Source organism: Thamnophis elegans, chromosome 10 (genome assembly GCF_009769535.1).
Source record: "Thamnophis elegans isolate rThaEle1 chromosome 10, rThaEle1.pri, whole genome shotgun sequence".
Lineage (NCBI taxonomy): Eukaryota > Metazoa > Chordata > Lepidosauria > Squamata > Colubridae > Thamnophis > Thamnophis elegans.
In genome coordinates this window covers 46,845,410-46,869,667 of record NC_045550.1, presented here as the reverse complement: position 1 = coordinate 46,869,667, position 24,258 = coordinate 46,845,410, and the positions used below count along the sequence as shown (strand labels likewise).

Sequence of the window (24,258 nt, the reverse complement as noted above, 5' to 3'; positions counted from 1 at the left end):
CCAGTTCCAATCCTTAAGTTCAACATGTGTTCTAACTTATACACAAACTTCATTTTTTCTCTTTTAATTGACAAATATTGAACTTCAGTTTTCTTAAGTGTGTCTTAGTGTTTAATACGTGTAGCCCTACTGTTCTACTTAGACTGTCAGTTTTTCCAACGTTTCTAAAATCTATAGATTTTCACTTTCTGAAATCCTTATTCATGCCTTTATTCTATGCCTATTACAATATTTCTGATTATCACTTTGCCTGTTATTATCCACTTATATGTTATATTATCCACTTATATGCTATCTCTATTTTCTAAGGTGCTTTTTAACAGACACTGTTTACCATATTTTTCACTCCATAAGAGGCACTTTTTTTCCTCCCAAAAGTGAGTGGAAATGTCTGTGCGTCTTATGGAGCGAATATGGGCGACAGGCAGCAGCGGCGAATGGCGGCAGTGATCCCCACCGCCTGGAACAGCTAATTGGCAGTATTCCGGGAGGTCAATATAACCACGATAAATTGCACAGAGGCGAAGGCTCCAGTGTCCCCCAACGGAGGCAGCAGACATGGAGGAGGCAGGCTGTTTGTTGTAAGGACACTAGCCAGATAAATACCGGATGGAGACTGGGAGGCAGAGGGAGATTTTTTAAAATTGTTTTCCTCCTCTAAACCTAGGTGCGTCTTATGGTCTTATGGAGCGAAAAATGCAGTATATACTTTCCTGCTTTTCCCTTTTCTCAATTCCTGTGTTATCTCATATTAAATCTAAGTGCTTCTGATTTGTACATTCTTTTAGAGTCTTGGTCAGTCTCTTCATTGTTTTATTTCTAGAGGAAAATCTTTATTTACAACCACTCTTTTAAAGTTTAAAGTTACATGAGAGTGTTGAAAAATGTGTCCTTGCATTTACAAGCATTAGTGTCCCTGAAGTCACCTGATTGCCATTTGGGCTCTTGGTAACCAACATATATTTACGGCACATATTGCGGCATCCTGGGGTCACATGATCACGATTTGCAACCTTTCCAGTCAGCATCTGACAAGAAAAGTCAATTGGGGGGAGAGCTGGATTTGCCTAATGACTATGTGATTCGTTTAATGACCATGGCAAAAATGATCATAAAATCGGGCATGACTTATTTAATTGCATTGCTTAGCAACAGAAGCTCTGGTCACAACTATGGTTGTACATCAAGGACTGGCTATATTCTTCTGTCTCCCTACTGATCAAATAGTATTTTCAAAACTCAGCTTCCATTGTTTTCTTGTGCTAAGCCTTCTCTGCTCATCTTCCCATACACAGAACTCTCTTAGCAAATGACCACTTTGTGTTCAACTAATAAATGACCAAAACTACTTATTTTATCCTTTGTACTTCATGGCTGGTAATGTTTTAGATTGGGCAGATTAACTTCTCATAAAACTATACTATCTCCTCATTTGTTTTTATTTCAGTCGACCCCAAATGTTTAACTGATCCCAGCTAGTACAAATTTTCTTCCCAAATCACCCCCGTTTTGGAACCTATGTCACTGGATTACTTGTTTCATTTACAGGATCTTTTCCGTTTTATATTCTTCTATAAATAATACTAGAGAAGAAGGATTACTCTGAGAAAACATCTCTCTGTGATGGAGGGAGTTGCAAGAACATTTGTATATGCAAATTGAACCATCATCATAATTGCTAATTAATGTGTTGAAATACTGCAAATAATATCAAGGCTACAATGACATACCACTCATTTATTAGAAAGGCCAAACCATAGTAATCCCATTTTCAAAAATGATGCCTGTTTTATTATTCTCCATAGTGATGGCCTCAAAAAGCTTATGAATCAGTTCCCAGCAGGCTTCTGCACACGAAGAACAACAGATTGGCCTGCAAACCTTCCATGCACAGATTGCATTAGGGACTGTGCTATTAGTGACAAGCAGAGAACAAGACACATTCTTTTTTAAAAAGCTCATTTTAGTCTACTTCTAAATAATGTTCTCATATATTGCACAAGTACAAAGTAGAATAGTAATTTGGCATTAGGCAAACAAACACCAAAAACGCCAGAAAATCATAAATATTTGTAGAAATGTTAAGTAGCACCTGCATGCCATAGCAGATTCCAAGGACTGGTTTGCCTATTGTAAAAATTGCAGGGTCAAACCAGGGAGCATCTTCTGCATAAACAGAATTTGGTCCTCCAGAGATGATGATGGCTCTATAAAGGAAAGAGACAATTCATAAAAACAAAGATGTTGAAATTAAATCATATAATAAACATATATCATTCTAAATCTGCAGAAAACTTTGACAAAGGCAATACTGCATGTGTATAAGATACCTTGCAGCTATTAAATCAACAAACTATTATAAATCAGAATAAATTCTTTTAAAAAAAATCAAAAGAAGCAAACAAGAAGCATCACACAAAACCTAAAATGTGGTATATTTAAATTGCAATTTTTCCTTTAAGCTTGTTTCAGCATTCAGCAAAAGTTTCTAGAGCCGATTTGGTTTTTTCCCCCCAGTCATGCAAGAAAACCTCATTCCCACTGACATTCATTAACCCTATTCAGAATTGTCAATAATAGGAAACATCTCAACTTCCCTGAAAATACAAAAATCAAACAATATGTGTATTAAAAATCAAACAATATGTGTATTAAAAAGCATTAACTTCACCATTAAAACAAATATAATGGAATATCATTACCTCTCTCTATTGATAGGATTCTGCTAAAGCCTGTTACTTACCAACAACTTCTCCTAAGAAAACCCTATGAGACAATTGGCTAACAAAAAGTATTTTGAGAGAATCAATAGTACATTATAGTACACTTGAACTGTGCAAAAGGCCTTCTCTTTGGCTGCCTTGGGACCAATGACCCTCTTCTGGATAATTTCTGAAAGTCAATCCTAAATTACCTTCACAACTACTGAAAGTCAAATGAGGATACAATGGATTTTGAAAAAATCTTCAATAATATAAAGAGAAATAAAGCAACCATATTAGTGAAAACCAAATCATAAAACTTTTTCCATTAGCTTAATAAATCTTTTAAAATTTAAAGTACTTCCAGAGATTCCTATTTAGACTTTATGCCCCGTCAGAAACAAGGAGAAAGATAATTCCAATATTACGGTATATTCCAATGTTGGAACAAATTTTGCAATTGTGAATGAATTTTCAGTAGGGCATTTTCACTTGTAGAACAATGGATAAAAGAGCATTTCCTAGCATTATTTTCCTTTGGATCCAAGTGAAGTTTAGTAGGATAGGTAGGCTAATAGCAATACAGTTGAATAAATAATGATTTGGGAAATCTCAATTCCTTTCAACAGATGTTTACTTTTCCCCCATTTATTATTCTGATAAATCTATGCTTTGTCATTGTTGACAGCATTCCATGAATTGACAAGCACCCAGCAATGATTCTGAAAACTACTCACATTATGTTCTCCAATCTATCAACCACCCACCATATCAGAAAGCTTTGGATCCTTTAAACAAAGTAGCAGAATTATTTTCAAGCTACACAGTTTAGAGAAGAGAGGCGCTATTGGGATGACTTTATTCATGCTCTTAGGCACAAGCTGTAGTCAGTGCCCTGCATTATTATGATGCATACTTTAATATAGTCATTGACCAGAGTTTATATTTAAGATAGAGTCAATGGTTACAAGTAGAGTATAAATCAGTGGTTAGAAGAGCCACAGTGGTGCAGTGGTTAGAGTGCAGTACTGCATGATATTTCAGCTGCCTGCAATTTGGCAGTTCAAATCTCACCAGGCTCAAGGTTGACTCACCCTTCCACCCTTCCGAGGTGAGTAAAATGAGGACCCAGTTTGTTGGGAGCAATATGCTGACTCTGTAAACCGCTTAGAAAAGGATGTAAAGCACTGTAATGCGGTATATAAGTCTAGGTGCTACTGCTATTGTTACAAGTAATCCTTGCTTAGTGACTTTCAAAGTTACGACGGATTCACCCAAAAGATACTTAGAACCCAATTTCTGAGTTCTAATGGCAGCATGCACACACTACCCACTCACATAAACACACAGAATTGTCAGAAGATCACATTTCAGATGCTTGGCAACTGGCTCACTTTTATGATTGGTTGCATTTATGACATTTTTTGCCGGTTTCTGACATTTTCCAGCCAAAAACCACCTATAGGAATGAATCGACTCATTTTAGGACTGGAGTTTTTGCTTTCTGACTGCGGTGTTTGCTTTCTGACTTTCACTTTACAAGCACAGTGTTTGCTTTATGATTGCTGGGAAAAAAAGTCATAAACCAGATTGGTCTCATGGGTGCCTCAACTATCATGACTTAAGATGGAAATTCCAGGTTCTATTAGATTCATAAGCTGAGGACTACCTGCATACTGTTACTTTTCCATCAAACATGAACAAATCATGATTATATCCAGTCACTAATGGAACTGAAAAGCAACATAAATATTCCCTTAGGAGAGCAAGCATACATCTACACAGAAAGTATCATTTTCCTTTTGTATAATACTGCTTCCAAATCAAAGAATAAATATTCCCTTAGGAGAGCAAGCATACATCTACACAGAAAGTATCATTTTCTTTTTATATAATACTGCTTTCAAATCAAAGAAACAAAATATACCTACATATATTTGCCAACACTGAATTCTTTTATCAGTTAAAAACAAATCTGAAGCAATGTAGGAAAATCAATAGCCTTCCTCGGGTATTTTATAAAATTGAGACAAACTACCTCCATTTGAGGGCAGGGAAAAAACTGTTTGTTGTATTGACCTCCCTGAATTCAATAAAATTGGGCTAGAACAAATTCTGTATCCTTGGAGATTCTTCAGATAGTTGAGGACCATCAAAAATCAATTACCTCAAAAGCCTCTGTAGACAGAGCCCTTCATTGTAACTAGCCAGTCTATCTATGTAAAGGGTGATATAAGAAATCAGGGCTGGCCTACTCATCCTTGTTTTCTTTGAATCTTAGTAATTTGTTCCATTTTATGTAACCCTGAAGGTTTATGTTGTCATGGCAAGCCTATTTCTGGCCATGCTAAAGCAACACTTACTTGTCAATTTTTGCTCCTGCTAAGACTACAGGAAGCTGCATGTTCAAAGCAACCATACGGAGAAACAGAGAACTGTTTCTATCACCCCAATTGGAAACTTCATGAACTATTTTACACTTTACTGAAGGACAAAATACTGTACGTGTGCTCCACCATCAAAGGGAAGAGTCTTCCTGTTCATTAGAAATTTTACTTTTACTACAAAGACAACTTTTAGAGAACAGTACCATGAACAAGACTTAGGAGCAAATTATAACATTTGTTTTCTCCTATTTCATTTATAGCTCTCTGGTACAAGACAGTGAACAGGCTTAAAGTCCAACTTTAATCTTGTAATAATCTGTGCCCCATTGGGCAATTTCCTTACCTAAACCTAGGAACAGAATGACTAAGAGTGGGCAAAAAACAGTGTGAGTAGGAATGAGTACTCCCCATTAGGTATTTTTGTGGGAATATAGCAGGGAGCATCAGAAACCAACCAACCCATCCAAACTTACCTTCCTTTCTCCCTCTCCTTTCCCCTTTCTCTTCTTTTCCCTTTTGTGAGATTGGCTGCAAAACTATCACTGAAAATGAAGACCATGTGACTGTAGCAACAGCCAGTACACTGAAGCAGTTGCGACTTGCCAAAATTTTATTCCCTTGGGAGTCATTGGACTTGGAGTTTTATTATGTTGTGGAAGTTAGGCAATATGAGATATCTTGATTCAAAAATTGTGGCCTTATGTGGCATAGTTTCAGCCAATTAAAGGATGAAAAGAATTTAAAAGATCACAAGAGTTTTAGCATTACATAGGTGTGCAAACTTTATCATTCGTGTGGTCTTTGATGTTGTGGTACTAAAGACGTTAGATGTATTGGTTGCCTTGGTAAAATGTTAATTAATTATAGCGAAAAGGATCGAAAAATATTTAAGATGTACAAATGATTGTATACATTTATTGGGTAGTATATGGTTTGTAAGGAATGAAGGTTGAAAGAAGTAAAAACAGCTCCAATAAGAGAATGCTTTGTTCATTTTATTAAGGAAACTGAGAGGAAAAGTAACTTGAATGCAACAAGAATGGATGCTGATTTGTATCAATGTAATAATAAGAAACAGGTTCATAAAATCATAGACTTGTAGAGCTTAAAGAGGTTACATGGATCATCGAGAACAGAGCTCTACAACATGCAGGCTGTCAAGTAGCCTCATTCTTAGACATTTGTTGAAAATTCAAATTACTGCCTCAAAATGTTACTGCCACCAGGAAAAAGATATGCTCTATAGTTTTTTTCCCCCTACCATCTCTGCCCTGAAAGATATGCTACAGGGCACCTGCAATGAGTCCAGGTCTCAACTGGAGAGATTGGTAACTGCATCACTGCTCCCATGCTTCTAGCCACCAAGCAACTGATTGGCTCATCAGTTATTCTTTTGTGATCCACAATTATTTTTAATGCAGCAAATGTTCTTTCCCATCTAAGAGCTGTGCTGGCTTAATATAGATCAATGCTGTGCATTGTGCAGTATAATTATATCAACCATAAGAGGTGGCAATCCAGCCTCTTCCTTAAAACCTCCACAAATGAAGAACCCACAGTCTCCATAAGTAGATTATCTACTGCTGTATAGATCTCACCATCAGGAAATTCTCCTTAGATAAAATCTAGATAGCTGACACTTATTATTTCTATTCTTAGCTTCTCAGGTCATGGGGGGGGGGGAACCTTCCCTATATCTCCCTTTTATATAACTGAGAATTCAGGAACAAATAGATGCTCCATGAATGCTGATTTAACGCAATGGCGAGTGGTCAGGATGTAAGTGTTTTGAGAAGGTTGGCAATACAGAGAATAAATAAGCATTTAATTGCAAAGGAAAAGAAAAAGAAAAGACCGAGAAAGTTATATTTGGATGGTATTCAAGAGATCTTAAAAAGAGAAAGTCAAAAACATTTGACTTTTTCCATATGGTGGAAACAAGGATAGTTTGTAAGAATAGAAAGTAATAACTATAGTGAAAGATATTGGTGCAATTTAGTTTTAGCTTTCTTTATTTTCATCTTTTATCACTTCACTTCCATTGGTTTATTATTTCTTATTCCTTTTCCATACTCCACATAATGTTGCTTATCAAGCAGGGAGTGGTAAGATTTCTATGTATTCATATCATTAAAACAAAATGTTATAAAATATTTCATTTGATAGAATTCAACTGATTTAGTATGTTGATGATACTCAGCTTCATCACTCAAGTCCACACCATCTCTGCTTCTCATGTAAATGTTTTCAGTTACTACTTAATAGAATGTACACAAAACATTGGAGCTGAAAAGAATCCAAAATCCTATCACTATTTGGCCCCCAATTACCTCTTGAATTTGCCAAGAGTCTTGTAAGCAAATTATGGGGCTTTTCATTTTGGAATGACATTTTAGTAGTTAACTATTAACCATTCTGTGTCTTTTAGCCTGATATTTCAATGTTCTCTTTTTCATCTCTTTTTAAAGAAAGAGTAATCCAGATTACTCAAATGTCATTGCCAACTTCCCTTGACAACAGAATGCTGAGGAAGACAAGCTTTTAGTTTGATCTATCATAGTTCATATAGCCTGGGATACAAAGGACATATATTTTCTCAAATATGAGAATCAGGAGCTCATTGCCTAAACTAATAAAGCAACATGTGATTCCATAAAATCTTGGCTGCACATCCAAAATCCCTTCTAAAATCTGCTACTAATTTCAGTGTGATGCAATAGGAAATAGATAAATGTATGGGACTAATTAAGATAATTTACATTTTCATTTAAATGGAATTACACCAGAGCTGGGCATTTTATGGCCCCCAGGCCACATCTAGTTCTTTGGTTGTCCCTGTCCTGCCCATTTGAGTTCAGTTGGAAGTTATAAAATGAAATGTAATAAGCACTGTGGGAGGCAGAAGCAGAATCCAAGTGTACTCCTTTATTTGGCTGATGGGAGAAAGAACTTTTCTACAATTGTAGCAGAATGGTGCCTGGGCTGAGATGAAGCTTGGTGTTTCCTCCTCCCTAAACCTATGGGTGCGGGTGGCAGAATTAACTTTAATCTATTGGTTTGGTTTTCCACAACAGTTCCAGTTTCTTCACCCTGCAATTAGATAGTCTTCTGTTTGATAGGGATCTGAGTATTTATATTTTCTAATTTTACTCCCTTTGGTAGAGTCTAAGATTCCTGCATACAACTTAAAAGCTGAAACATAGTCCTTTTCAGATTTGGCCTTTTACAATTGAAGGATACAAGCTGTAACTTTCTGATCTCACAGATGAAACAAAACTGTTAATGGAGCATACATACGACTAATATAAGGATCAATCTTACCGGAATCCTTGTTCTTTAATTGCAAAAGCAGGTGTTTCCAAAGGAAAAATCTCTGACTGGACAAACAGTTCTCTGACCCGGCGATCTATGACTTTTCCATACTGAGCTCCAGCATCGAGTATCACAACAGCTCCTTCATAGCGGCATACCCCATCCTTGAGATCTTCTCCAGCAGTCTCCAACTATGAACAAGATTTATAAGTGTCTTATTGGGACAAGCAGATAAGTATATAGTATGTCTTTTCAAAATAGCAATAGTTGCTAAGTTAAACTATTAGATGTTTATTACAAGTTTACTTGTAGCCTATTGGTATGAGAAGAACATATATTAAATACTTAATTAAAAGAAAGCTAACATGCATATTAGTATGTGGTGGTTGGCCCTACACTAAACAATAAAGCATGATTGGGTTCATCATTCAACAAGCATATCATATTACAGTTTAATGTGAAATTATGAACTAAATCATAAACAATTTGACCACAACACTTTCCACTAAGTTTCATATATCATGCTTTTTTATTAACCATATTTCATTCAATAAAGTTGTGTTCTTTTTCAGTGAACATATAGCTAAACCGGATTAAAGCCTATGTTCATATATCACACCAGGCCACGTTTCAGTCATGACTTGTTCATTAAACCATAACAGCCCTCTTTGTTTTGAATAAACATATGATTTAATATAATGCGTAAATCCTTACCTATGGCTATGTCATGTTTTAATCATAATTTTTAAATAAGCCATTGTGTTCTGATTTAAAATAAGTCATAAGCCATGGTTTTTAAGATGAAATGGCTAGGTTTATGGATCAAAGGCTTAGTAAATAACCTGAGGACAACTCACAAATTATTACCACCAGCAAAATACAAGTATTGCTACTGCATTGATTTTGCGCATAACAGAAAGCAGCAGACTTTGAGCTGGCTATAACTGTGCTTATACTACGTCATGGAAAAGTAATGGAAGAGAAAGAAATTCCCAGAAGCTGGGTTTGTTTTGTGTTCACATCCCTATACAATAAATATATAGTTAAGTAACCAATGTATATTTCCATAACTCCTTTATAAAGGATAAAATGCCATTATGTTTTAAGAACTCTGTTTTAAAATTCTTCTCTGCCTTCCTCCGAAATCTAAGATAGAATATAAATGCTGGTATATCTACTCAATGTATTATTTTTGGATGTGATTTAATAAAACATATTTTATTTATTCAATAATAATTGCAATTTTTAAAAAAGGTACTTCCACAATTTCTACGACATACAACATTAAATTTTTCTCCTAGACAATAGGTAAACTTTAGCTAAATGTTTGCTGCTAGGCTTTCTGTAAGTCAGTCAATGTTGGTGTTGATAAGAGAGACAGAGGGAGAAATAATTAAAGCAGACCATGCTCTGAACTATGGACTATGCAAACTTTCCCCAACCTGAATGCCTTTCTCAACAAGTATGATCATTTATGAGAATTTTGGCAACTGAAGTCTCCAAATTATGCAATGGCATTCCTGAACACAAACAAATCACATTAACCCCTCTAACCCCTCCTACCCCAAAGCAGAGATCAATTGAATGTCAGAATCAGACAGCTATAATCAACTGTGGAGGAATGAGAGAAATAATTACAGAGTGAAATACGAATGCTCTGGTCTTTGACCAGGGGTGTAAAGAGCTATACACAATGGAACTGGAGACCTCATGAAATATGGACAGTTTCCTTATAGTATGCTCTGTGATTTGCTTAATATGAATGTGAAGATTACATCTGTGCATGATGATTAGAAAATGATTTTATTGTTCTCCTTTAAAAAAAGGATGACAGCAAAAACTACAGTTAATGAAGTGTGCCTAGAAACAAATTTATAGAATTCTGACTGAAAGGTTATTATAATGTAAGTAGCATATAAGTTATTAAGCTTTAAATAATAGAATTGACAGTTGGTTATTGAATATAGTAGGTGTGCAGTATGATGGAAGGAAAGCATGGATAAGAAAAATAGAATATTTCTTGAACACTTTAGTATTGAGCAAAAAATAAGTCAAGGATACGTGATGCACATTAGGAATATTATGAATTTATGGATAAATACATTAGGGACAAACATTAGAGGGATATGAAAATGCACACAAAAATATATTATTGGCTGAGAATCTGAATGATTTCAATTACTGTTAAAATAAGAAATATGAATCTGAAAATAAATATATTGGAGACCAAGACAGTTATGTTTGACAAGATCTATAGATTATACATAAATGGTAAAATGAATGTAAATAGGTGAATTTAATCTATGTAGGCAGAATGTTTATTAAAAATGGAAAAATAGCTTTTAAAAATCAAAAATTACCAATACTAATAGAGAATTGATAGTATATAATTTGATGCAAGGAATGAACTTTTGTCAAAGGAAGGAAAACAGCTGCTTGAAAAAGCATGCTTCTACCCACTTTGTTATATGAGAGTGACCATTAATTATGTCACTTTGGGAATGGGCACTTAAGGAAAGATAACATCAAGAATGAATAGGCACTGAATGAAAGTGGATGGAATAAAAAGTGAATGAACAGGATGAAACAAATACTTTTAGGTAGCTTGATCACATGCCGAGAATAGATAAAGATCAAATCACAAAGCTTTATTCTTTCTGAATAAAGAATCAAATTTTTATTCCAAACTTTTCCAAACCGGAAACACTTATTTTTCTCTATATACATGCTTAGCAAAGGTGCATGCATGTAGAACAGACACCACATTTGAAATCTGTCACCAATTTTAAATAGTATTCTACTGGAATATTCATGTCAGATTGATCACATAATGATGTCAGATTGTTGTAATAGGACTAAGATTACTGTATTGTATTCATCAAATGTTAAGGGAATCTTAAATGTAAGGATATACGAGACTGCAAGTAAGACAAAAAAATAACAGAAATAATTTGATATAACAATAGTCCCAAAATACATTACTTCCATTCAGTAAATACATCATTTACTGAATCAGTAAACACATCATTTACTGAATTAATAAATACATCATTTACTGAATCAGTAAATACATCATTTACTGAATTACTAAAGCAAAAAAAAAAAGTAACTTTTATAGTACGCCACCAAAGTCTCATTTATGAGATGGACAGCTATGTACATTTGTCAAATAAATAAATACATATCTACGGGGATACGAGATTTGTATTACATAAGCGCAAAATCAGATTTTTAGGAAAACAGTGAAGGGATTCTTTTATTTCTCTACTTTTAATCATGGAACAAGTGATTCATAAGTACTGAGCTGAATCTCCAGCTACAGACGTAATGTTAAAGATTAGGTAGAGCAGTGCTGGAATATAGCAGATGATTCAGATTTCCAGGATATACTTTAAAAAACAACAACAAATAGGAATTGCAAGTATGATGAAACAGAATTAGACATAAAGGTAAGAGTTTGTTCTGAGAATCAGAACAATCTGAAATCCATCCCCCCTCCCGCGCCTGGAGTGGTAGGATAGTCTCATATTGCTTGCTTTTCTATTCTATTGCTTGCTTTTCTATTCAATCATTCAGCTGCTTCTAATTGCTTGCTAGGAAGTGCCTTCTTGAGTTGTTATAACCTTATAGCTGTGATTGTAACTAGATGTTTTACTTTTTTGAATCCTTTCTGCTTCAGATTATTCTAAGATTTCCTGTTTCCACACTAGGTATCCAAATATCTTAGGTTTTAGCTTCATTATTCCTATTTTCAGTGAGTAATGATTTATAGTTCCATTCACTCAATGAATTCTCAACCATGTTCTCCAGCAGCAAAATTCCAAAGCATTAATTTCTCATTTGTTAACCTTTTCGACTGTCTATCTTTTTGTTGCTATTATTAAATAGATTATGAGTTAGAAATCTTCCCAATTTTTTGAAATCTACAAATATATATCCTTAGAAACATGCTGCTACTACACATAACAAACTTTCTTCTCTTTCCCTTGCCCTTTAACAGGGATGATCCATCTCAAAATGGTACACTGGAGACAGGACAATTAAAAGGGCACCTTTTTCTTATGTGCTCTGAAAGGAAAGTTCAGAAATTGTTTTCTGGGTTTCCAAAAGTGGCATGTTAGAAAAAGAGCTAAAAGCATTTCTGAACATTACAAAGGAGAGAGTTGTGTGAAATTTATTTCGATATTTTCAGATATTGATGGGGCTACCAGATCTTTTTTTTTATACTGCCTAGGTCAGGGGTCAGCAAACTGGGGCTCTAGAGCCGCATGTGGCTCTTTCGTCCCTCTGCTGTGGCTCCGTCACCGGTCAGCGCCACAATTTTGAGAGGAGCTTCCGGAGGGAGAGAAGCACAGTGCACCAGGAGAAGAGTCTATGGCAAGGGGAGGGTTTTCCAGTTTTCTCCACAATTGATAGGGCTTTCGGTTATGACAGGTAGAGGAAAAAGTATGCCACGCTAGGAGGAGATTCTATAGTGGGGAACTGAACTTCCGATCAGCTCTAGAATTGAACAGGGGGCTTCCAGTTAGGACCTTTGTGGCTCCCGGTGTTTTCTTTTCTGTGGGAAATGGGTCCAAATGGCTCTTTGACTGTTTAAGTTTGCCGACCCCTGGCCTAGGTGAACTGGATGCTTTGTCTGCACTACAGGGCATGGATTGTCAGGAGAGCTCCAATATACCATTGACCAACTGTGCAGCCAGGGTAACCAACAGTGAACATGCCATAGTTGTCATTGGAAATAATCATTTTCATTCTGTCAGGGGTGTCAAACATAACCCCTGCAGGCCAAATTCAGCCTGCGATGTGAGCGTTGCTTTGGCCTAGTCTACCCGTATCGCTTCAACCCGGTCTACCCAATGTGAAGAGGAAACATGCCAGCAGTTTGGGGAGTAGTGTCAAGCTGCCCACCCACCCCCGAGTCAGCCACCCCCAATGAGTGGTGTCATGATGGCCATCCCCACTCATTTGGTCACGCCCCCCGGTCTCCCCCCCCAAGGTCAAAGATAGCCCTGATGTGGACACTCAATGAAAATGAGTTTGACACCCCTGTTCTATGTGAATAATGTTGACTAATTAAGTTGTCTAATATAGGAGAACTTGAAGAATAAAGTTCAACACTACAATATATATTTTTGTATTGAAAGTGACTATGCTTTGGTTTCTGGAGAAGATGGATATCAGGTTCTCATTTAGAAATATTTTGAGGATGAACTTTTACAACCTTTACAAAACACAATAAATTCTATCCGACAGGAAGGAAAGATGCCAGAGAGCTGGAATGCAGCCAATATGCCATTAATAACTAAAGAACAACAAGATTTTATTTTTAACAAGAAACTGTAGATCCATATCATTATTTAATAATGGCAAGATGTTTACAATGATTCTAGCTAATAGGCTGAAAATAATTTTGCAAGAATTTATTCATTAGGATCAATGTGGCTTTTTACCTAAAAGACAGTTAAAGGACATCAGAAACGTGTTGGACATTTTGGAATAATTGAAGGAACATAATGAAAAACAAGCTTGATTAATTTTCTTAGATGTTGGGAAAGCCTTTGACAATTTGATCTAAGATTTCTTCTTCAAGGTTTTAGAGGATATGAATTTTAATGAGAACTTTATAAAATTGATAAGATACATTTACACTTCACAGAAAGCACAAATAATTGGTCATGGAAATCTATCAAAATTCTACCTGTGAGTTACAAAAAAGAACAAGACATAGATGTCCATTGTCTCCTCTCTTCTTTATTTTGGTTCTTGAAATACTGAATAGAGATAGATAAGAGGATGGAAGAAATAAAGATTAAAAAGGAATATACAAGTTAAGGGTTTTTGCAAATAACTTGGTGTTGGTTCTGGAAGACCCTTTAAAATGAATTAAAATATTAATGGACAAATTAAAAGAACTTGGTGCATTAGCAGGTCTCAGGATTAATAAACAGAAAGCAAAGATGTTAAAAATATGAAGCTAGAAGATCAAACAGAATTGATGAATAAAATGGGTTTTAAGATTGAGAAGAAGGTAAAATATCTGAGCATCACTATGACAAATATGAATGCTGTGTTATTTTTAAAAACTATGTTAAGACAAGGAATAAGGTAGGAGAAACTACAACTGTCATTACTGAGAATTTGTGATAATAATTAATATCTTATCTGGAATGATGATTTTGTTTCAGAAAATACCTGTTGTTACAAAGGACACACCATTTAAACAGTGGCAGAAGGACATATTAGTCTGATTATTCAACATTTGAGTTCATAGACTGTATTACGTCAGAAGGTGATTCTGATTTTATAATAGAATGTGACACAAAAATGTATCCTCTGCTGTTTAGCCTTATGCAAGAACCAACTCACTACATTTATTCAATCAAGCAACAATGATTTTTAAAATCCTGGCTTAATACCAAAACATAACAATTCCTCACGGTTTCAGTAAGGGTTCATGAATACACTTTTAACACTGAATTATTGGGGACAGAAAAGTCCTTTCCATCCAGCAACCCGGTACCATCCTGCATACCCCTTGGTAATGGGGACACTTCAAAGCATTTGCGAGGCATGTTAAAAGGCAAAGAACAATTCAACTTGCTATCTTATGTAAGTCGTCCTTCATAATTGATTTTCTTTACCCCCGCTTAATCTTATTAAAGTGAATATCCAGTTTTTAAAATGGTGAGCAGAACCTTTCATAGCAATGTAAATCAAAGATAAGAGATTATCAAGTGTAATAAAAAAGACAAAGATTGAAAACAGAAAATTATTAGAAACCCCATAAATTCTCAGCCATTTCTTCCTCATGGCAAGTAGACTCACAAATATGAAGCTGAACAACTCAGCCCAGAGTTACTGGTTTCAGACAGCAGGGCTTATATCTGTAATCTTACAACTACTTTTCTAAAAGAATAAATGGCATGAGATCAAATCATATCTTTATATTAATCTGTATCTTTACACTGGAGCTTAATTTAGCACGTTCATTTCTCTGTAACATTAAGAAGCCTTTATATATGCACTTACTGTACTATTATTGTAAGAGCCAACAGAGATCTTTTAAAATGGAAATAAAGTTGTAGATGCTAAAGTTATCATTGGTGGTTGATGAAGATCAGAGCCAACTTCTAGCTTTCAGAGCCGTTTCACAGGAAACAATGAAAGAGCCACCATCTTCATGTCAAACCTATAATTGATGAGCTTCTGATTGTCCATGTGACAAACAGGATGCAAGGCAAGACAGATGTCACTTATAAAGCCCTACATGGTATTGGACCTGGGCACTTGAGAGACCGCCTCCTGCCGATTACCTCCCAAAGACCCATTAGATCCCACAGATTAGGCCTCCTCCGAATTCCATCTGCCGGCCAATGCCGGCTGTCAACCATCCGGAGGAGGGCCTTCTCTGTGGCTGCTCCGGCCCTCTGAAACGATCTGCCCGTGGAGATTCGGACCCTCACCACCCTTCAGGCTTTCCGTAAAGCCGTTAAGACCTGGCTGTTCCAGCAGGCCTGGGGCTGATGAGTTCCATCCCCACTCGAATTGGTACGCTTGTTGAGACCTTTTTAAATTGTTTTGTATTGTTGTTTGTTTCTGTTGCCTTCCCTTTTGTATTGTCCCCCCCCCCCCTCCCTTGGTTTTGTTAGCCGCCCTGAGTCCCTCGGGAATAGGGCGGCATACAAGTTGAATAAAACCTAAACCTAAACCAGATCTTCTAATTCAGGAGACTCTTAAAATGTTTGTGGTACTTGATTGCAAACTCTACTTGAGTGCATATCTACTACTTGGCTAATTTATTCATTGGTTAACAATATAAAACAGTAGAAGTAAAAAAGAAAAACATAAATAGCAGCAGGAATCCCACCTTTTATTTCACTGATAAAGTGGTGGGTCTAATTACAGTTTTGAGATCTATATCAGTGTCACAAAGAGTGTAGAAAGAGAAAGGACACTTCTGATTCTGTTATTAGTCATTTTAGCTATGTTAGCTATGGTAGGTTGCCTTGATTTGGCTTCTAGGCATTTCAGAATTATTTTAGAAACTGTATTCTGAAGTTTATGACAGCCAGGGTGGAATAAAATCCTTCCACGTGTGTGTAGTTCTTATTAAGCATTTTTTCCAAACAATACCAATTTTGAAAGAAAAAAGGCAAAATCCTTCCAGGTTTTTTTTTCTTTTATTGAAAAATTCTAAGCACAAACTTGTGCTGTGGACTAGCGGAGTGATTTTGGAATGTATTTATATGTTATTTTATCATTATATGCTTTAACCACTGTTTGAACAGAAAAGCTGGAGATCCTCTGTAAAATAATGTATTTTTAAAAATAGAGGTACTTACATGAAGCTGCTAGCAATAATTTTACTTATTGCAAGAAGACATTGTTGATTGTTCAATCTCACCCCATAGAACTGTTATTCAAGTCATGGTTAGTCATATGCCTTCATCCTAAATGCATCCATAGAAAACTATAATAGAATTGTGTAATGAACAATCTCAGATGCATACAAAATTAGATAAAGGGGGAAATTATTAAGAAGCTAGGAACATGTTGGCATTTTGAATCAGAGAACTTGATTCATTAAAGAACATTATGGTAGTCAAAGAAGAAATGAAATTACAAGAAGTCCCTTTTATCCACTTTCAAGCTATCAAGTTGTGTGGCTTAATTTAAATCACAAGAATCTGTACTGAAAGAAATCATTTCATTCATGATAAATCTGATGTTTTCCATGACTGATAAACCAAATAAACTAATTACATGAAAGAATGTTTAAGTCATATATAATGTATTTTGTTAACGGGCTTAAAGAACTGTGTAGGAATTTTTTACGGACTATAAATAAATAAATAAAAAGGTTTTTATGGGCTTTAAATAAATAAATAAATCCTAAGGGTGATAGGGCATTGTTTTATGCAAGTCTAAATTCTTTGCTTTGGTGCTGAAATTCTGAAAACATAGGACTGGTTTAGCAGATGCTATTGACACAGCTGCACTAAGAAAGAACAGATGTGAGCCAGGCATTCAAAGCAAGTAGCGGGAAAGATAGCAAACAAACCAATCAACACATACTGGAGCTGAAACTGCTCCACTTTGCAATGTTTCCATTGCCGGTTTATCTTCCTACTCTATTTACTAAAAAGTAGATATTTCAAGTGGATTTAAATGTCATTTCAGCAGCAGTGGGGACAATGTCTCTGAGTGTAAAAGTCAAGAAGTAGAGTGCCCCAGTAGATATGGAACTTTTCTTTTAAATGTCAGCCAGAGAACTGTCATCCTCCTACTACAATATGCTCAGAAATGTCTACACTGTGGAACTCCGAATAGATGAGCTAGGCAAGCAAATCCCTGGCATTAACAGAAGCCTGTTCCATATGCCTTATATGACCACTCAGCTCAGTCCAGTGTTCTGTTTTCCCCTATGCCAGTGATGGTTAACCTTTTTGTCATTGTGTGCTGAAAGCACGCACATGCCCATAATGCAATGTGTGCATGAACTGCCAATGGAGCCCCCCATGCATGCGCCCCCCACTCCTTCTGCCTCGTGCATGTACGCAGGACCTCCTGTGCTCCACCTCCCCCTGCGCGCCCTGCCCCCATGCATGCACGGCAGAGACCCAAAAACCAGATGATTGGCGGGAGGTGGGTGCGCATGCGTGTGGGAGCTGAACTGGAGTGATGGCCCGCATGCCTATTGACAGGGCTCTACATGCCACCTGTGGCATGCATGCCATAGGTTCGCCAACATGGCCCTATGCTCTCTCCCTTGAAAACTTTAAGAATATATACCAGAGGCATCCATAAAGGGCAAGTGATAACATGACGGACACCGTGGCTTATACCAGACACATATGGTACACATATTATGGGGGCATTTTTGCTTCTGACCTAATGTAGTGTGTGATTCTAGTCCTTGGCTATAAGAGAAAAAAACATTTGGTATTTTGGAGAAAACTAAACCATTACCACACCAAGCCAAAAAGTCTTGGATAACCCAGACCACTGGTTATGGCTTTAGAGTTTAATTTTTGAATAAATCACAGGTAAACAGAATTCACAATCTAAGCCATAAACCTTGATTGCCCAATGACATTTGAATTCAGACAAATCACATTTTGGCTTAACATTTTCAATGACTCCTTCACTAAGAGGTATGAATGAGTGACAAACCATCTTACATTCTTTACGAAGTAAATCAGGTGGGCTTAGAGAAATAGGTTTTTTTTTCCTTTTTTATTGTGAAATCTTTAGACAATACCAGCATGAGACTGGAGCTCTTAATAAGCATGAGACTCTTAATCTTAGGATCATGGATAGCAGTCCTCCAAGGTCCCTTCCAACTTTGTTGTTCTGTTCTGTTCTGTTGGGGGTGCTCCAACATTGGAGGCTTTCAAAAAGATACTGGACAATCATTTGTCTGAAATGGTAGAGTCTCCTGCTTGAGCAAGGGGGTTGGACTAGAAGAACCCCAAGGTTCCTTCTACCTTTGTTATTCTGTTCTGTTACCACTATCACACCAGATGCATGCATCTTGCAAATACTTTTAAAATATTTTACAATGTATTCATATTTTCAGAAAGTTGGAGAAAGGAAGCCCACATTCCTATACAGAGTTAAATACTCAACCCATCTGATTTCAATGCTCCTAGCAATACTGTATCAGAATGGACCACTGTAATGAACTTTATATGGGACTGTCTTTGAAAACTCCTGAGAAACAGCAATCGATGCAGAATGTAACAGTTCACATGCTGACAAGTAATAGTCACTACAAGGCGCATAACAGCAATTTTGTGGGTGTTAAATTGATTTATATCTGATACACTAAGAGTGCTAGTTTTAAAGCCTTACATGGCCTGACTTGAAAATATCTTCAGAGCCTCTTCCAGATAGAACCAATACACTCAATCAGATTGGTATGATCAGGGTTGCCTCAACTTACAGGCTGAGATGAAACAGTTGAGGGTCTAGAAGCAGCGTTTTTCCATGGTGGATCCCACCTTATAATAGAGCTTCCTTTTCAGTGGTTGGGAGGTACCCAATCTTAAATCTTTATTTATTAAATTCATATAACGATTATTTCCTCCAGGAGGGGCTTGAAGATGTTCTGCAGGTCATTTGAAGTATAACTATATTAAATATAATTATGGGCCAGAAGCATGGTTTTTATCCTCTAATATATTAAACTGCTGTTCTGATATTTTTGGTACATTATTATTGTTTAAACAACAGAGTTTATATGAAATTTATGGAATAAATGTAATAAATAAATAATGCATTTATTCAGGACTAACTTTCCTAAAGATCAGGCTACAAGTAAACTACTGTGTAATTAGACTAAACAATAACTGTATGGTCTGGAAAAACTGTTTCTGCAAAAAGCAGGAAAGACACTACTCCCACCTCCAAAAAAAAGAGTAAAGCATAGAGGCAGACCTAATCTCAAGATGTATACCAAAAGTGAGTAATTTAAAGATGTAATTTAATGCATTTAAGATGCACATTTAAGATCAGAGAAGATAAAAAGCTTTCCCTTTCTTTTCTCACCAAGTAAGACAAGTGTCTTCCCCCTCTAGTGGCTCTCAATACCAAAGTTGTGGTTTGAGAATTATTCTTGCTATCATCTGAATTCTTACATCGTTGTTTTCCATAATAGAGCCAAGAAAAATACATATAAAACATTTATGTTGTCAGCTCAATAAGAGATTTTTAAAGAGACACTGATCTTAACACTAGCAGAATGACTCCTCTTTTTGACACAGCCATATTTCCAGTTAATCATCAAATCATACAAACTAGTCTGTATGTAGCAAAAGAACATTTATAATGGTTGATTTAGAGGGAAACATCTAATTCTAGTTGCAAATATTATTTGTATCAAGAGCCAGAAAAATATATTTAGCTTCAAAAATATACTCCAAAGAACAAAGGAGCCTCAGAATTCATTCTAAGTAAGATGCATTAAAAAAAAAAAGATGTAGCTTGCTATTTTATCCACTATCATTCATTCTGGTACTCTAATGCTTTTGTGACTAAATCAAATCTCATTAATACAAGAGTTTTAAATCAAGTTAACTAACAATAGATAACTGTCATTTTTTACTGTGAGCACACTGGCCCACATTAAAATAAAATTATGCCATTCATGTTATGTTAGCCCCCACCCAATTATTTTCCCATAAAAAGTTCTTATGAGGAGGTTCTGAATCTGTGCAAAACAAATGTGCATTTGGCTGGCAGAGTTTACTTCTTTTTGACTTTGATCAGTGCTCAGACATAACAGATTTTGGAAACTCTGGAAATGGCAGTGTTTGGGGAGATAGTAAGGTCTGTGATATACTGTAACTGTTAAAAAGTTTTTCTTTTCATGAACAAACAGGCTTTAAGTTTATCTTATTTTAGGAAACAGCATCTATCATTAAACCACATCAAAACAAGCAACTGTGGCACCAAAGATACCCAAATACCAACACATTTTCTTTTTCAAGGCGAGAACCTTGAAAATATTGGACTAAGAAAACTACTCTTCAAAGACCAAGTATGCGTTTAAACTTAATATGTGTGCACTGCGGAAGAGTCCAAAAGCGAACCCTTGATTACCTCAATAAACAAAAGTTTAAGAAGTGTGAGGAAAACTGACACGCGCCATGCTTTCCTGGATTTGGCCAAAATCCGAGATCTTCACACCAGCATTATTTGGAAAAGAACAAGTTACTGGTTTAGTTTGTGGATACTAGGCGTTATAAGTTTTAACTAACTTATAACTTCAGCTGAGGGAGAGGGGGGTGAGGCTTTAAAAAGGCGGGCGGCAGGGCGGGGAAACCCCTAAGAAACAGTTGGCGCAACGACTCGAAAGTGAGACTTCTCTCTCCATTTCCTTACTCTCCCCGCCACCCACCACACTCGCCTTTTCTCTTTCTCCCCAGCCACGCGCAAAAGGAAAGAAGGGCCACGAGGCTGCCAGGCGTGTCTGGAGCAGCCTCGAGCCACGCGGGACCGCGGGGGCAGGGGGGGGGTCAGCGGGAATGTGTCCGAAGGGGAAGGGACCACCACGCAGCGGCAGACTTCCAGGCCGGGCTCTCTCCTCTCCTCCTTTCTCCCCGGTGCCCGGGGTGTTTGGGGGTGGTGGGGGTGAATGGAGAGAGCCAAGTGCCAGTCACCCTTCTTCGTGCCCCTCCTTCCTCCGCCCTCTTTCCCATGTGCCCGGCATGAAGCCTCCTCCCGCCGAGGAAGGGGGGGGGGGAAGAAGGGCCAAAAGGAAATGCCGCCGATGGGGATGTGGGGGGGAGTAGGGACGCGCGAAAGGAAAGCCTGCTGCTGTTTCAGACGAAGCCCGGGGAGGGGGGGATCGGGAGGGAGGAAGAAATGGGGGGGGGGAGCAGGTCTGCCCTTGCCACCGGCTCCCGCCTCTTCTCCCACGCACAAAGCTCCCGGAGGAAGGTGGCAGGCCAAGGGAAGGCACCGCGAGCTTCGCTGCGAGGCTGGCTCCCCCCCCCACGCCTTCCCCCACTCTCATCTTGCCGTCCCTTCCGCCGGCGCGGCACTGACCTTGGCTTCTCCATTGCACAGAGCCATGGAGCCGGCCGGAGACAAACACCCAGGCTGGGGTAGGTGGGGGACGACGACGAGAAGGACGAGCGAGCTCTCCGCGCCCCTCCGCCTGAGCCGAACCCAGCAGGGCGAGAGTCGAAGCTGCCGAAGCGGACGAGCCGCTAACGCCGCTGCTGTTCTGTCTCCGCCGCCGAGATGAGCTAATTCCGCCTCCCGCGAGGAGGAGCCGGGTCCCCGCGACCCGCCTTCTTCGGGGCCGACCGGGCGTTCGAGAGAGAGTGAGGGAATACGGCTGGCGGCCGCGCGCGGAGCCCGCCTACTGACGACCGACCGAGGCGCCACAGAGGAGGAGGGAAATGAATACACAAAACGCGGCTTCCTGGAAGTCTTTTTCAGCGGGAAAGGCGAAAGGAGGAGGGGCAGAATAAACATTTGGTTTTGTTCTTTCAAGGGGGATCCTGGAAGGAACAGCAGCAGCGGGGTGAAGAAGCAACACCCAGCGCTCTCCTTCATTCCCTACCCCGTTTCCCAAAGGCGCCTAAAACGGGCCTGAAAAATAACGAATACCAGTGATTAGAACTGTCAAGAGAGTGACACGTGCAACAAGAAAACTTGCATCTTTCCAGAGGCTGAAATATTCTGCAACTCAGTTGAATAATTTTTTTCTGAGTAACCATGAGGGGAAGAGGGAAAGAGAAATGCCTGTGGACATTTAATTCCCCAACTTCTCACCTCTCTCTTTTTGTCAGGGTAACAGATGTTTTCCCTCTCCAATTCAATTATTTTGTTTTCTTAAGGTAGAAGTTTCCCTAAGTACAGTGGAAGCTGGTCATAGTATAGAAACTAATGCAAAAGAAACAGTTCTGAGTTTAAACTCCTAACTTTCTTCTGATTTATGGAAATCATCTCAAAAATTATTATTACGTCGTCCCCCCTTTCAGCTAAGCAGTAGAATAGACCAAAAGTGGGACTTAGCTATAGTATTGGTCAATGCCACCTAACCGATTAATTGATCAGGAAGCTTATCAAGTCTCTTCTCAAATGTATGGCTAAGCCATGGAACTTTGCAGGCCAGACCTGATTTCTAGTGCTTGCTATTTTAAAAGCAGGAAGCAGAACTGGTATGTAAATTATTAAATATATAGTAAACAGTATTTAATCATAAAAGTATTTAAAATTTTTCACCTCAAAATACCCATCCCACTCGTGTAATACTATCACTTAATTTATTTAATAAAATAAATAAAATTTATTTGCTACCCATCTCGCTGTAAGATTCACTTCATTGATCTGCTCCCAAATTCCACAAAATAAATAAAACGGGTTGTCTGCATCAAAACAAAATAGAAAGACCCTCCCCCACTGCTGAACCCAGGGGCCTTTCCCTATTCTTGAGTTGCCAGTATAATTTATTTCTCCCCCAATATCTTTCCAGTTTTTCAGTCTTTGGACTTAAGTGGAAGAGCAGAGGATGTTATGGGCCTTATCAACTAGATAAATGCTGTCAGTTAAAGGGGGAATGGTCTGATACCAAAATGGCTTAGACTTTGGGATGAGATGACATAGCAAAAGATGCTGATAGAATAAGGGCATATTTATCTTGAAATAGATGTAACCAGTGGCATATCCTAAGGTAATCTTTCCCATACCTGTGTCCTCCAAGGGAGCAATGGCCAACCAGAGGCAAATGACAACAGCAATAGTGCACTTCAAGCTTCACTCCTTTTATAGAAGTGTTGTGACATCACATATACCTACAAAAAGAGCAGGACTTGTGGTACAGTGGCATTACTCTGCTTTTACTGTTTGGACAAACATTTGGGATCCTATAGATGCCTCTACATGTGTTTCAAGAACTACTCCCTAGTCCAGGGGTGTCAAACTCACATGCTGGCTCCACCCCTGTCTGGTTTAGCGAAGGGGGGGAAACTCCCGATACATCACGTGACACCGCTGTGATGACACGAGTTTGAGACCCCTGTCCTAGTTAATCTGATAAACAGAACTTCTATTTGAAGTCAACAATGTTATGATCATCAATGGGAAACATGAAAATTGGGATCTCATCCAATGAATTCAATATTCAGTATCCCAGACTGCATTTCACCTCCTTGGTTAAACAACATTCTTTTATCTTATAAAAATACATTACCTTAGATGCTATCCATTTAAATAAAAAAAAAGAAACCATATTTTTGCTACTAGCGTAAGGGCAATCTGATCCTCTCTCTGATTATGTGCCTTAGAATCAACAGCTTGACTGGCTTTCAAAGGTAAAGTAGCAAAGATCTAATGTGGCATAA

At 37.8% G+C, this 24,258-nt stretch overlaps 1 protein-coding gene across 2 annotated transcripts in view; it reads right to left on the bottom strand.

Annotated features, from left to right (window-relative positions):
• Positions 1 to 22,265, bottom strand: part of GMPS (guanine monophosphate synthase) — a 40,596-nt gene extending 18,331 nt beyond the window's left edge. The window contains exons 1-3 of one of the 2 annotated variants that reach the window (XM_032225640.1): positions 21,953 to 22,265; positions 8,411 to 8,592; positions 2,093 to 2,207 (exon numbers count right to left, since the gene is read on the bottom strand). In XM_032225640.1, the coding sequence (XP_032081531.1) occupies positions 2,093 to 2,207; positions 8,411 to 8,592; positions 21,953 to 21,979 (324 nt within the window). In that variant the 5' untranslated portion in view covers positions 21,980 to 22,265. The remainder of the gene's footprint in view (positions 1 to 2,092; positions 2,208 to 8,410; positions 8,593 to 21,952) is intronic. The other variant, XM_032225639.1, reaches the window with a different exon arrangement.
• Between the last annotated feature and the right edge of the window lie 1,993 nt (positions 22,266 to 24,258).